The sequence below is a fragment of the Schistocerca gregaria genome, chromosome 3 (assembly GCF_023897955.1).
Source record: "Schistocerca gregaria isolate iqSchGreg1 chromosome 3, iqSchGreg1.2, whole genome shotgun sequence".
In the NCBI taxonomy this organism is placed as follows: Eukaryota; Metazoa; Arthropoda; class Insecta; order Orthoptera; family Acrididae; genus Schistocerca; species Schistocerca gregaria.
In genome coordinates, this window is record NC_064922.1 from 82,490,948 (window position 1) to 82,505,936 (window position 14,989).

General features: G+C 41.3%; 1 protein-coding gene across 8 annotated transcripts in view; it reads left to right on the forward strand.

Annotated features, from left to right (window-relative positions):
- The window catches only part of LOC126356058 (F-actin-uncapping protein LRRC16A), a 488,103-nt gene that overhangs the window by 260,940 nt on the left and 212,174 nt on the right, over positions 1–14,989 (forward strand). For 5 of the 8 annotated variants that reach the window (XM_050006753.1, XM_050006752.1, XM_050006757.1 and 2 more), the window contains exon 10: positions 6,676–6,717. The exons of the other annotated variants lie outside the window; for them this stretch is intronic. In XM_050006753.1, coding sequence (XP_049862710.1) covers positions 6,676–6,717 — 42 coding nt within the window. The remainder of the gene's footprint in view (positions 1–6,675; positions 6,718–14,989) is intronic. 8 annotated transcript variants of the gene reach the window in all.

The window sequence follows — 14,989 nt, forward strand, 5'->3', positions numbered from 1 at the left end:
TGGGGGATGTTGGATGTATAGAGAGCTGACGTCAACAGTGACAAGTAGTGATCTCCATGATAAAGAGTTGGGGATGATTGAGAATTGGTGGAGGACGTGATAGTATCTTTTACAGGCTAGCCTATAGGCAATTGGTCAGAGGAGTTGGTGGACAAGAATGGAGATTCTTGCAGGGGCAAACCCTCTCTGGCACCTACCCACCCCCCTAGTTAATTTCCAGCAATGTCTTATGTTCAATTTCACCTTATCACCCTTACCTGCTATGTAAATCTGTCAGTGGAAGAAAGAACAGCCATCCAGAACCTCAAGACAGACCCTGATTTCTTCAGCCTCCTTGCAGACATAGGCTCTCCACTTCTGTCATGATGAATCACAGTGACTGCCTCACAGAAAGCATCTGCCAACTATGTGACATCAACTACATGTTCTGCCATAGTGATCACATACAAAAAGGCCAGCAAAGTCTCCAATCCCTATTCAAACCCTTGAGTCCATCTTAGAACACCCACCTCCCCTGCATCCGTGCCCATCCCCATCCTCTCCCTAACATCCCGCTGCACACCCACCATCTACTTGCTTTTCAAGATCCATAAGCTAACAATCCTGGATGCCCCTTTGTAGCTGTCCATCTTAGAACACCCACCTCCCCTGCATCCGTGCCCATCCCCATCCTCTCCCTAACATCCCGCTGCACACTCACCATCTACTTGCTTTTCAAGATCCATAAGCTAACAATCCTGGATGCCCCTTTGTAGCTGGTTAATGCAGTCCCACTGAAAGAATCTCTGCTCTTGTCATCAGTCTCATAGATCCATTTGTTTGTAGTCTAGTCTCTTGTATTAAAGATATGAACTATTTCCTTCACCAATTCTCAGCCATCCCCACCCCATTATCACCTGGATTCCTACTTTTCACTGTTGATGCCCGCTCCCACAGATAAACATATCCCTACCCATGGACTTGTTGCCATTGAACACTAAGTCTCCAATCCTCCAGATTGCAACCACATTTCCTCATTCCTTGTACATCTAACTTATTATTTTCATTGTATGTTTGTTATGTATATGTTTGTTATATTCATTATTATAACTAATTATATCTTCACACATAACTTCTTCTCTTTTGAGTGGTAGATACCTAAAGAAATCTGTGTGTGTCAATATACACTCCTGGAAATTGAAATAAGAACACCGTGAATTCATTGTCCCAGGAAGGGGAAACTTTATTGACACATTCCTGGGGTCAGATACATCACATGATCACACTGACAGAACCACAGGCACATAGACACAGGCAACAGAGCATGCACAATGTCGGCACTAGTGCAGTGTATATCCACCTTTCGCAGCAATGCAGGCTGCTATTCTCCCATGGAGACGATCATAGAGATGCTGGATGTAGTCCTGTGGAACGGCTTGCCATGCCATTTCCACCTGGCGCCTCAGTTGGACCAGCGTTCGTGCTGGACGTGCAGACCGCGTGAGACGACGCTTCATCCAGTCCCAAACATGCTCAATGGGGGACAGATCCTGAGATCTTGCTGGCCAGGGTAGTTGACTTACACCTTCTAGAGCACGTTGGGTGGCACGGGATACATGCGGACGTGCATTGTCCTGTTGGAACAGCAAGTTCCCTTGCCGGTCTAGGAATGGTAGAACGATGGGTTCGATGACGGTTTGGATGTACCGTGCACTATTCAGTGTCCCCTCGACGATCACCAGAGGTGTACGACCAGTGTAGGAGATCGCTCCCCACACCATGATGCCGGGTGTTGGCCCTGTGTGCCTCGGTCGTATGCAGTCCTGATTGTGGCGCTCACCTGCACGGCGCCAAACACGCATACGACCATCATTGGCACCAAGGCAGAAGCGACTCTAATCGTTGAAGACGAAACGTCTCCATTCGTCCCTCCATTCACGCCTGTCGCGACACCACTGGAGGCGGGCTGCACGATGTAGGGGCGTGAGTGGAAGATGGCCTAACGGTGTGCGGGACCGTAGCCCAGCTTCATGGAGACGGTTGCGAATGGTCCTCGCCGATACCCCAGGAGCAACAGTGTCCCTAATTTGCTGGGAAGTGGTGGTGCGGTCCCCTACGGCACTGCGTAGGATCCTACGGTCTTGGCGTGCATCCGTGCGTCGCTGCAGTCCGGTCCCAGGTCGACGGGCACGTGCACCTTCTGCCGACCACTGGCGACAACATCGATGTACTGTGGAGAACTCACGCCCCATGTGTTGAGCAATTCGGCTGTACGTCCATCCGGCCTCCCGCATGCCCACTGTACGCCCTCGCTCAAAGTCCGGCAACTGCACATACGGTTCATGTCCACACTGTCGCAGCATGCTACCAGTGTTAAAGACTGCGATGGAGCTCCGTATGCCACGGCAAACTGGCTGACACTGATGGCGGCGGTGCACAAATGCTACGCAGCTAGCGCCATTCGACGGCCAACACCGCGGTTCCTGGTGTGTCCGCTGAGCCGTGAGTGTGATCACTGCTTGTACAGCCCTCTCGCAGTGTCTGGAGCAAGTATGGTGGGTCTGACACACCGGTGTCAATGTGTTCTTTTTTCCTTTTCCAGGAGTGTACATATGGCACCCTCCTGTCTCTTTGTTTGCCATGTAGAGGAAACTTTCATAGTTCCCCAAAACCTCACACTTCTTCTCTTGTTCAGGTTCATTGTTGATACCTTCATGATTGGACCCGGGGCCAAGACATTCTGTTCACCTGGTCTGCCTCAGCCCAATGTTCCACCTTCCTTGACATTGCCTTCACCTCTCTGATGCTTCTGTACATATCAAGCACACCAATTATCAGTGTTAGCTGCATTTTGGAAACCGCCGTCTCTTCCACACCTAAAAATCAATTCCATGTAGTCAGAACACCTGTGTACAGGGTATTGGCAGTGATAAGAATTCCCATGCCCAGTATACTGGAGGTCTCACTAATGTATTCACAGACAAGCACTTTCCCACAAAGTTAAGAGTAGAAATAGATTTCCCAGGCCAAATCCTCCCTCCCAAAAACCCCAAGAACAAGCTGCACAGGAGCAGTCCTCTACATTCCCCACCCCCTACCTATGCCCCGCAACAACCCCTAATATGAACTGCACAGATACCACCCCCTCCCTCCCATAAGCAATGTGTATCATTCCAGCAACTGAACCATTTCCTGCACCACGGCTTCAATTGCCATAAGATATTCATAAGTGAGGTCACATCCTGCCCATAAGCCCTCCCATCTCCATGCCCAACTCCAATGTGAAAGTCTACCACTTACCCAACTTACACAATATCCTGATCCATCACTATGCCCCTCCCACTCCCAACCACTTGCTGCATGGATGATATCTCTGTGGAAAGTCTGGGTGCAAGAATACCCAACTCAACCACACAGTACATCATACTCCAGTCCCATTACAGGCTTATCGTATTTTATCAAAGGCAGAGCCACATGTGAAAGTAGTCATATCATGTACTGGCTCTGCTTCAGTCTCTGCATATTTTTTTTTATATGGACCATTACCGCCAACCAGTAGGCTACCCAAGTGAATGGCCCCTGTCAAACAATGGCCACAGCTCAGCTTGACCATTCAGTGATGGAACATGCTGCTGCAAGCTCAGTTTCAGTGGATTCTGCTCAACCTTTCCAATCTCCTCCCAGCCCACACCCCCATGTCATGTTGTCATGAACTGCACAAACCTGCTGACGCTGATGCCCTTGTGTTGTTTCCCTATCTTGTGCTTTTTCTGCTTCTCCCTCCTGCATTCCTACTGCTGCCTCCTTCAAAGTAGTCAGTCAGCTTTCCCCAACTCTCCCTCCCTATCCGTGCCTTTTTTCCCCCAGCAGCTACTCCATCCAACAGAACCTCCTTGTGTGTGTGTGTGTGTGTGTGTGTGTGTGTGTGTGTGTGTGTGTGTACACCACACCTATGCCTACTGTCAAAAGTTTTAACATATGGGGTATCAGCTGAATTTGTGACTGGATTGATGATGTTTTGGTAGGGAGGGGACAACCTGTTATCTAGGATGGAGAGTCATTGTCAGATGTAGAAGTAACTTCGGCTGTGTCCCAGGGAAGTGTATTTGGACATTTGCTGTTTTTGTTGTATACTAATGACCTTGCAGACAACATTAATAGTCACCTCAGACTGTTTGCAACTGATGCTATTGTGTATAATAAAGTACTGTCTGAAAGATGTGGCATAAATATTCAGTTGATAAGGTTTCAAATTGGTGCGAAGGTTGGCAACATGTTTTAAATGCTCAAAAATGTAAAATCGTGCACTTGCCAAAACGAAAAAATTTTGTCTCCTAGGACTGTAATATCAATGATTCAAATTGACAAGTTCATGCAAATACCTGGTGTAACTCTTTGTTTCTGGGTGTAACAACTTGTATGGATGTAAAATGGAATTATCATATAGGCTCAGTTGTGGGTAAAGCAGGAGGTAGACTTCAGTTTATTGTTAGAATAATGGGAAAGTGCAATCAGTCTACAAAGTACATTATGTGATCAAAATTATCCACACACCCCCAAAAAACATAATTTTTTTCATATTAGGTGCATTGTGCTGCCACCTACTGCTAGTACTCAATATCGTCAACCTCAGCAGCCATTAGACATCGTGAGAGAGCAGAATGGGGAACTCCACGCAACTCACAGACTTTGAACATGGTAGGGTGAACAACGCCTCACTTGGTGTAAGGAGTGTAACGATTGGACGATTGGACGATTGAACAGTGGTAAAATGTTGTGTGGAGTGACAAATCACGGTACACAGTGTGGTACCTGTTGGCAGAGTGAGGGTATGGCGAATGCCCAGTGAACGTCATCTGCCAGTGTGTGTAGTGCCAACAGTAGAATTCGGAGGCAGTAGTGTTACATTGTGGTCGTGTTTTTAATGGAGGAGGCTTGCAACCTTTGTTGTTTTGCGTGATGCACTGATATTTTGAGCACCTTCTTGCTTCTCATTGTTGAAGAGCAATTCGAGGATGGCGATTGCATCTTTTAACACAATCGAGCACCAGTTCATAGTGCACAGCCTGTGGCGGAGTGGTTGCATGACAATAACTTCCCTGTAATAGACTGGCCTGCACAGAATCCTGAACTGAATCTTTTAGAACACCTTCGGGATGTTTTGGAATGCCAAAGGTCTCACCAACTGACATTGATTGATACCTCTCCTTAGTGCAGCACTCCATGAAGAATGGGCTGCCCCCCCCCCCCCCCCCCACCCCCCTGCCCCACCTCCAAGAACCTGATTGAATGTGTGCCTGTAGGAGTGGAAGCTGTCATCAGGGCTAAGGGTGGGCCAACACCACATACAGTTCCAGCATTACCGATGGAGGGCACCACAAACTTGTAAGTCATTTTCAGCTAGGTGTCCAGATACTTTTGATCACATAGTGTAGTTTGCTTACAAATCATTTGTATGGACCATTCTAGATTATTGCTAAATTGTATGGGACCCACACTAAATAGGACACAGAGGAGGGCAGCACAAATGGTCACTGGTTTGTATGACCCATAGGAGAGTGTTACAGTAATGCTGAAGAAACTGAACTGCCAGACTCTTGAAGATAGATGAAAACCATCATGATAAAGTCTACTAACAAAGTTTCAAGAATGAACTTTAAATGATGACTGTAGGAATAAATCACAACTTTCTATGTAATGCTCATGTAGGAATCTTGAACACAAGATTGGAGTAATTACAGCACACACAGAGGCAGTCAATCATTCTTCTCATGCTCCATATGTGGATGAAACAGGAAGAAACCCTAATAACTGGTACAATGGAACATACCCTGTGCCATGCCCTTCAGTATGTGTGTGTGTTTTCCATCATTTTAGTTTTGGGCCTGTCGGTAACTCAACATTTCTACTACTTGGTTTTTGTTTCTTCTACTTGTAAATTATTTATGTTCAGTAGGATATTGATATTGAAAATTGCTATGCCCTTTTTACACTGAAGTCTTGTGGACAGCTTGTTTGTTACTGGAGCCAAGAGCAACTGCACATTGCTGTCAGGTGGGGTGCTCTGCTGTGTCTCATTCTTTCGTGTGTTGAGCTAATATGTTCTGATACACTCTGTGGCTTTGTATCAGAGCAAAGTTGGTCAGAAGTAAAGTGTTAATGCATATCTTTATGCCTTAAACTGGTTAAAATAACATACTACTGAACTGATATAGAAACAGGACCTCATCTGAACTGGCAAATAAATGCTGTTATTTGCAGAAATATTGTACAACAGATAAATTTCAGAAACATGCACATAATAGTTTCTGCAGTATAACCAGGTTTTTCTTTTTTTTTAAAAAAAAAGAAAGAAAAAGGAAACCACCTCAAGGTATCTCATATGTACCACTTTTTTTAATCACTTTACATTTTTCTACTTGTTTTGCAAATGTAAGTTTCTGCAAGTGAGCTGCAAAAATCGGGACTTAAAGGTAACATTAATTGGGCTGTGTGATTCCTTAGACATGAAACCACTTTTTCTAAAGTAGTATGTGGATCCATATATTCTTAAAATTTTTGACTTTTCAACAGTAAATTTGCTAAATTAAGTGTTTTATTGCACTTTAACATTTGGTGTGTTTTATTTTTTTCACAAGAGTTGTTATCGTAATATGCAGATTATCACTTAACACGTGTAATTTCTTTTTCTTGTAGGTGCCTCTAGTTTGTGTGGAATTATTGCCAAAATTATGCAAGGTGTGACTTTTAAGTTTATTATTTTTGTATGTAAAACTAATTTGTGTTAATAGAATTGTGTTGAATTTCTGCATGGTACTTGTGATTAACATGTACTTTTCAGTTTACTGTTGGAACGTAGCAACAGATATCTCACTTCCTTTGCATGATGTCTATGTAGTTGTTGCCTCTTCAGTGTGTGTCAAAGGCAAGCAGACTGTTAACTGTGAATGTGATATTTCCCCCTACTTTTCTTTACTTTGTGTAGTGTATAAGCGGAAAATGCTATTAATTTTCAGCATGTTATTTGCATTTAAATATATTACTTGTCTGTATAGATTGATTATCCACATTTAAGGTAGAGTTCTAAAACTTGATAATTTGTTAAAGTTACGTCGATCAGAGCATTCAAAAACAGGTGAATTTTTTTGGCGAGGAAAGAGTTATGTATTTCTTTTTGAGCTTTGTTGCAGGCTCAGCTGGGAAAATTGTACATTTATATTACAGCTTCTGATTATATCTTTGTCACTGTACGTCCTTCTCTTATCAATTGTTGTTCTCTGTGTTTTGTCTTTCAACACCTTCTGTGGCCTATTTGTGATATTTTGATAACTGTTTGTTTGATTTGTTTTATTTAATTAATTGTGTGTGTGTTGTTGCAGAATATGAAATGTACAGATTGCTATTCACTTTATGCAGGTGGTGTTAAGTGGCATCCAGGCATATTGGAAAATAACTGTCTGATATTAGCTGTTGGACTAAGCCCTACATCAGCTGCAGACAAAAACATGCACACATGTGCGCGCACACACACACACACACACACACACACACACACACACACACACACACACACACACGCTCCCGCACGCGCACACGTACACGTACATGTACACGTACACGTACACGGTGCACGGGGTGTGTGTGTGTGTGTGTGTGTGTGTGTGTGTGTGTGTGTGTGTGTGTGTGTGATGAAGGACTTAGTCCAACAGCTGGTAATATCTAGCAGTCCTCTTTCAATGTGCCTGCCTGCCACTCGGTGCCTCCTCAGTCTTCCAGTTTTTTACTGTTGCTACTCTATTCTGGATTTCCCATTGTTCAGTTCTGAATCTGTTGCTCTGCATTGTTTATTCCAAAGACTGTTTTTACTGTGTACCATTATTTGCTTGGATAGTAATCTCCTGGATAAGTTTTTTTCCTTTGATTTCCATTTTAAAACTCTGTCTTCTCAACTACTCTCCATAATTCTGCAGTTACAGGGGGGGGGGATGTGCAAAAATGATGTTGTTGTTGCGGTCTTCAGTCCTGAGACTGGTTTGATGCAGCTCTCCATGCTACTCTATCCTGTGCAAGCTTCTTCATCTCCCTGTAACTACTGCAACCTACATCCTTCTGAATCTGCTTAGTGTATGCATCTCTTGGTCTCCCTCTACAATTTTTACCATATTCAATGATGATCCACATTTTTAAAAATCTTGTACAGCCAGTCTTTCCCAGTCATTAGTAGTCATATCAACCAAAAATATTTTCTCCATTATTAAGACATAATGTGTTCATATTTAGCTATAGAGACTTGACAGCTTGTTGTATTGTTTTTTAGTTATTTATTGCTTTATTTATCGAGGAAATACTGGAACTATGTCACACACATGAACAGACATTCTCTGTTGTATATCGTGACATTTATTAAGACACATGACATGACATGACAGGTTGAGGTTTGGAGGTTGATATTCAGGTGTGAAAATTAGACTCATTAAGACAAATTACTGTGCGTATTGCAGCAAAGAGCGTGAGAGATGGTGTGGGATAGAGTATTACACAGGAAGGGAGAGTTTTGCTCACTGAAAAAGTACCTCATTGTTTGAGAGAGAACTGACTATGTATGTTAATTATTTAAGAAAAAATTATGAACTTGACAAAGGGAGTCACTTCAACTTTTCTTAAATGTAACAGGGCACTGAATTTGCACAGAGTGCAGATTAATTTCTCCCAGAGCTGGACAGCAGTGACATTGAAGAAGTTTGTGAATATTTTAGTTTTAGGGATGGCCATTGCTGTGATACTAAATAAGCAACACCTTGTGTTGTGATTACGGAGAGATGTTAGATGCTGATCTCTGATGTGAGGTACTAAGGTGCACGAACACTGAGATACTGATGTAGACCTCATATCGGTAGTCGTGCAACTTGTCTGGCAGCAACTGTACGAGCATAAAAATTGCTAATACGATTAAATAAACAAACAAATGTAACATACATAACCATTTGTGTGTAGTTCTATCTGTGTGGAAGTTTCACTACTCGTACCACCTCAGATTACATCACAGTAGTGGAGGTTTGACAGAACAAGTATTTGTACAGATTTATGTTTGTGGATTTCAGAAATAATTCATTTCGGATGGGATATTAGAGCTCTTTGCATTTAATTTTTTTAAAGTATTTAATCTTCCTATCACCTGTTTGAATTTTGTTTTGCTAACAGCTGAAAGCAAGATGATTTCTTTAAAAAATTATTTATAGAGCGGTGAGTTTCATCTGGGTGTTGGCAGTATCGATATCTTACAACCTGACACTAAAGTAAAGGAGGAGGTCAACAGGACAGAAGTCATATTTACAGTACTGCCAATACGCACACATAAAGGTACAAGTGAGACACTTCCTAGGTGTCTGAATTAATAGTACCTTTCTCAGGGAGGAGAGGGGCTAGGTTGGGGGAGGCTAAAAAGTGAGCACACATTACTCTGAGGCCAGGATAGGAGGAGAGAGACCACCTGTGACAGCGTGCCTGCTGCCTGATTTGCTTACTTTCCTTTTAATTTTCCCCACCCTGAACCCAGAGGAAGTCGAGGGCATACCACCTCCACTAGGGCAGTGCCTAGTAAAGCATTCAGATGAACAGACAGGGTGTATATAACCCAGTACAACCGGGAGATCCGGGAAAAACCCAGGAATTTTTTCATCCGGGAGAAAACCTGGGATATTTTTAGAATTCCGGGAATTTTTCATTGTTTGAGTTTTCAGTTAAATTTTTGTAATTTTGACTTGTAAGAACCGATACTCTAACAAAGGATATTACTGTATACCACTACTGCAGAATAATCAATAAAACATAAACGAGAGAAAAAGACAGAAATAACTTAAATTGCAAAGGAAATGCGCCATATACAACGACGACGACACGGTGCTCATGCAAGCGTCTGCCAAGTGAAAATGTGTCAATGGCTTTAGAAGACTTTGCAGTGCTTTATAACAACAAATTGCCTCCGATGAGCATGAAGTCGCAACTTTTTACATGCGCAGTTGAGTCACGTTTGAGTAGTAGATTCTCCCGCTTCTGGCTACAGGAAGCAGGAACTGCTGTGCAAACAGTCGCAGCAAGCAGCTAGATGCTACTGGGAAAAGGGGGCGCCAAATTCATATTCTTGAGGAACAAAAACTTGTTTCACAAAGCGCCTAGCATCCATCGCACGTTTATCTATCAATTATTCATATGATTTTGAAATGCTTCCCAGTTGGTTTTTGAACATTTTTGAACACATTTTAATTTGATTTCTGAATGGATGCATAGTTAACGTGATGTTTCTGTCAGGAGAATCCTCATCGCATCTAGAAATAAACTTTCTGCAGACAAAAGGGGGCAGGGCAATACAAGCTGAGGGAGTAAAGCTGAACAGATGAATGCCAATCAGTGTCTGATTATGTGGTTGATTGGGTTTGTGAATGATCAGCATTGTTATAATTACTAGCGAAATCCATAGATTCAGACTACCAGAATGGAAATAAACGACTAACAGGAGAGAAAGATTACATATTATCTTCTCGGTGTATCCAAGAAAATGAAATTTTGACAATTTTTTTTGGCTAGATCGCTACACTAGTAACGACCAGTTGTACAGTCCCCGGCTAGCAGACGCAGAAGTTCTATTCTGGAAGTAACACGGAAAATGTGTTGTTCGAACACGTAATAACGCCTAACCGGAAAATAATCGTGGGATAACTAAACCTGTGATTCTGACAGGATTAGTGAAGTTAATCGGTGAACAAATTTTGACAATGGCAGCAATAGCTACAGAATTGGTGATGACAAGATTGTTAGAACGAGGAAGGAGAAGAAATGGGGACATTCCAAATTTATATAAAAATTTCGTAATACTACTTTTCGATCTCATGCTTGAGAAGCTGGTGTGTATGAATTAAATGTGAAACTATTTCCTAACATAAAGCTTTTTGCTTGTAGTAGGCCTAATAGGCATTTGATATTGGTACTTCGTCAATTATATTCTGTCGTGTTGTAAAAATGACCATTTGTGCCAAACAAAACAGTCTTGTTTATTTGATGTGTTACAAAACTGCTGCCACATTAGAAAGGCCTATTTTGTTTTATCTAGCAGACAGTGACAAAATAGGTGTAATCCGATCGAGGAACCACACCAGTCTTGGGTATTATTTGTATTAACAGATTTTCAGTATTAGATAATGACATTCCGATTTTTCATGTAGCAAAACGTTTGACGAACTTTGATGAGGTAATAGATCCTTTCACAGAAAGGAAAGGACGCCATGTAAATCTGTAGCAACGTGAGAGAGAAAAAAATGCTAGGAGCTAAGCTTTTAAGAAATGTGTAATTTATTGCTTATCTCTTGTCAGTATTGGTTTTATATACCCTATATTTAATTTTATGTCGGACAAAACGGCAAGATACTAACTAATAGGTAATAAAGAGTTAAGATTTTCTGAAGAGTTCTTGTTCTCTCGATTACAAATAATCCCATGAGATATTAACTGCGAGATTTTTTTAAAGAAGGATGGGCTGTGTAACCGGCTGACTGGGAGCAGGAGAGGCACCACAGGACATTTCAATTTCCACTTGCCTGAATATGGTTTGGATGTGCGGTAGAAAAATGCTTTATGAAGAGGCGTGGCACTGCACTTTGGCATACTTAAGACCAAATAATATGTCTTACATTTCCTCGAATACATATGTTTTATGTTTTAGACTTTTCAGGAAGATGTGCGCTACAAGATGAACATATTTTGAAAATTCGATATTTTTGATATTGACTCGGTTCACAAATGTCGTATATCCGGGGCTGATGTGCAGAGCAGTCTGAGTTATAGTGGGTAGTCTCCACATGACCCGTGTTTACATTTGGTGATTTTGCTGTTTCCCCTTCGCTTACTCTCACGTCAAATGAAAACAAAACGGATATCTGAGGCCAGGAGCTATCAAGTGAATTAAAACACATTCACATAATTACAGAAGGCTAAAATATGTCAGTTTTTATTTTATTTCCACCTTTCTGACAGTCAAGCATTAATCGCCTTGCCGAACAATGAAGTTATTTTTGTCCGTTTGCTAAAGAAAAAAAAAAGAAAAATGACTTTTGTTAACCTTTTCCGCAGAGGCAGTAAATATATTTGAAACAAAATGTTTAATTCCACAGTACTGGCTAGTTTCAACTGTTAGCTGCATTTCAGGCACACATTTTCATTTTCTAGCACCTATGGCATTATGTCATAATAAAGAACCAAACATGATATAATACAGTACTGGTGCTCCACGAAAATTTACGTCCCGAAAGCCATACTGAAAAGCTTAATATCAGGTCGTGGCCTACTTCATTGGGAATTCGGACATACGAATGAGCACTTTAAATGTGCACATTTTAATATTGTTCATGAAATTCAGATGCTCTTGCTGTATCCTCTGATGTCTTGTTTCTTTTATGACAAATGTATGATCTTTCAATGCTTTACACGTAGGTACATACGGGCTTCCTACGTCATGATAACTACCCAAGCGCGGTGTCACCTGTTATCTGCGCTTTCTGGCAACTGCTGAAACGAACCTATTTCTAACAGGTCGCTGGAAAATATTGTGAATAATGGTTTGAAAAGCATCACTTTCAAAGTAAACATCCTTTTACGTATGTTGAACTATGTGCAAGAATGTACCATGAATTTATTAAATAACAGTGTGTTTGACTATCATTTAAAAATCAACTCTTTGATGACGCACCATTTAGAAGAATTTCGAACCCTGAAGATCAGACATTTATGTCATTATTAAAAATTTTACTGGCACATTTGTGTAATATATCTTAAAGTGTAACATGCGCAACAAGATCAACAGTATATGCGAAAGCATAGCTTCTCTTGCAGCGTGAGAACAATATTATATGTGAAAACTTTGCTTTTCTTGCAGCAACACTATGTACATTAATTTAAACTATTAACTTTCCCTGTTCGTATGTTGGTGCTACTTAACAGTGATGTTGCTGTTGGCTAACTACATCACGTGTCCTATGCTCTCAATATCCGCTGTCACCGGCTGGCGAGATCACGTGACATGAGCTACGAACGGCCTACAAAAGCGCATTGAACGCTCTATTTCAATGATTCGGAAAGTAACATGCGGTGTTTGGTGGAATTCCAGTGTCTACTTTCGTAATAAGAAAATACGCAGCGTACATGTTGCTGCACATCAAAGATGTTTCCAAAACATCTTTTTGCCTGACTTTCGTTTTCTAAAGTGCCGGGAAAGTGTACGTCAATGTATAAGACCGTAACCATTGACAGGATTGATAAGGGAAAGTATACTGTCACCTGGGAGAAAGTCTATTTTTAACCGGGAAATCCGGGATTTTTTAAATTTTTTTTTATTTTAATTTTTTTAAATTTTTCCCCCCCTTTTCCACGTATACACCCTGAGTTGAGGACAGGTTTGCTTTTATGGAACACCTGTGTATTTGTTGTATCTTACTTGACTTCATTATATTGCCTGAAATCAACTACACATTGAATTCCTACTTTTCTCTAACGTCTAGTGCTCTTTGTACCATTCTAAGGCTTTAGTTTATCGTGAATGTGACTCTGCGGTAATATTTGACAACTGGAATCATCCTTTCGCAGTTTCTGAAAAAGTATACATGTGATCATCAGTTCTTTTGTTTTTCTCAAATTGTTTGATGTTATTCTGTGGTGCATCCGTGTTTCTGCTTTTTCAATAACTTGGAGAAGATTAGTTTGGATTCCGTAGAAATGTTGCAACTTATCATACGAAATAGATTAAGGAAAGGCAAACCTACATTTCTACCATTTGTAGACTTAAAGAAAGCTTTTGACAATATTGACTGGAATACTCTCTTTCAAACTCTGAAGGTGGCAGGCGTAAAATACAGGGAGTGAAAGGCTATTTACAATTTGTACAGAAACCAGATGGCAGTTATGAGTGCCAAGGTACATGGAAGCGAAGCAGTGGTTGGGAAGGGAGTGAGACAGCATTGTAGCCTGTCCCCAATGTTATTCAATCTGTATATTGAGCAAGCAGTAAAGGAAACAATAGAAAAATTCGGAGTAGGAGTTAAAATCCACAGGGATGAAACAAAAAGTTTGAAGTTCACCAATGACATTGTTATTCTGTCAGAGACAGCAAAGGATGTAAGATGAACATCAACAAAATCAAAACGAGGATAATGGAATGTAATCGAATTTAGTTGGATGATGCTGAAGGCATTAGATTAGGAAATGAGACACTTGAAGTAGTAAATTAGTTTTGCTATTTGAGGAGCAAAATAACTGATGATGGTCGAAGTAGAGAGGATATAAAATGAAGACTGGCAATGGCAAGGAAAGTGTTTCCGAAGAAAACAAATTTGTTAACATCGGGTACAGATTTAACTGTCAGGAAGTCATTTCTGAAAGAATTTGTGTGGAGTATAGCCATGTATGGATGTGAAATGTGGACGATAAACCGTTTGGACAAGAAGAGAATAGAAGCTTTCGAAATGTCGTACTACAGAAGAATGCTGACGAATAGATGGGTAGATCACATAACTAATGAGGTGGTATTGAACGTGGCACAACTTGACTAGAAGAAGGGATCAGTTGGTAGGACATATTCTGATGTATCAAGGGATCACCAGTTTAGTATTGGAGGGCAGCGTGGAGGGTAAAAATCGTAGAGGTAGACCAAGAGATTCAGAAGGATGGAGGTTGCAGTAGGTACTGGTACTGGGAGATGAAAAAGCTTGCACAGGATAGAGTAGCGTGGAGGGCTGCATCAAACCAGTCTCAGGACTGAAGACAACAACAACAACAACAATTATTATATTCGGATTAGAAATATCAGGAAATAGAATAATTAGACTGTGAAAACACAGTATGTTTGTATCATATCTGTTGAGAACATTAAAACACATAGGGCACTTGGGGTGGCACGAACAGTATCATTCTCTGCGCTGGTCTATGGCACAGATGGTATTGAAACGTAGGGCTCATCGTTTGCTCT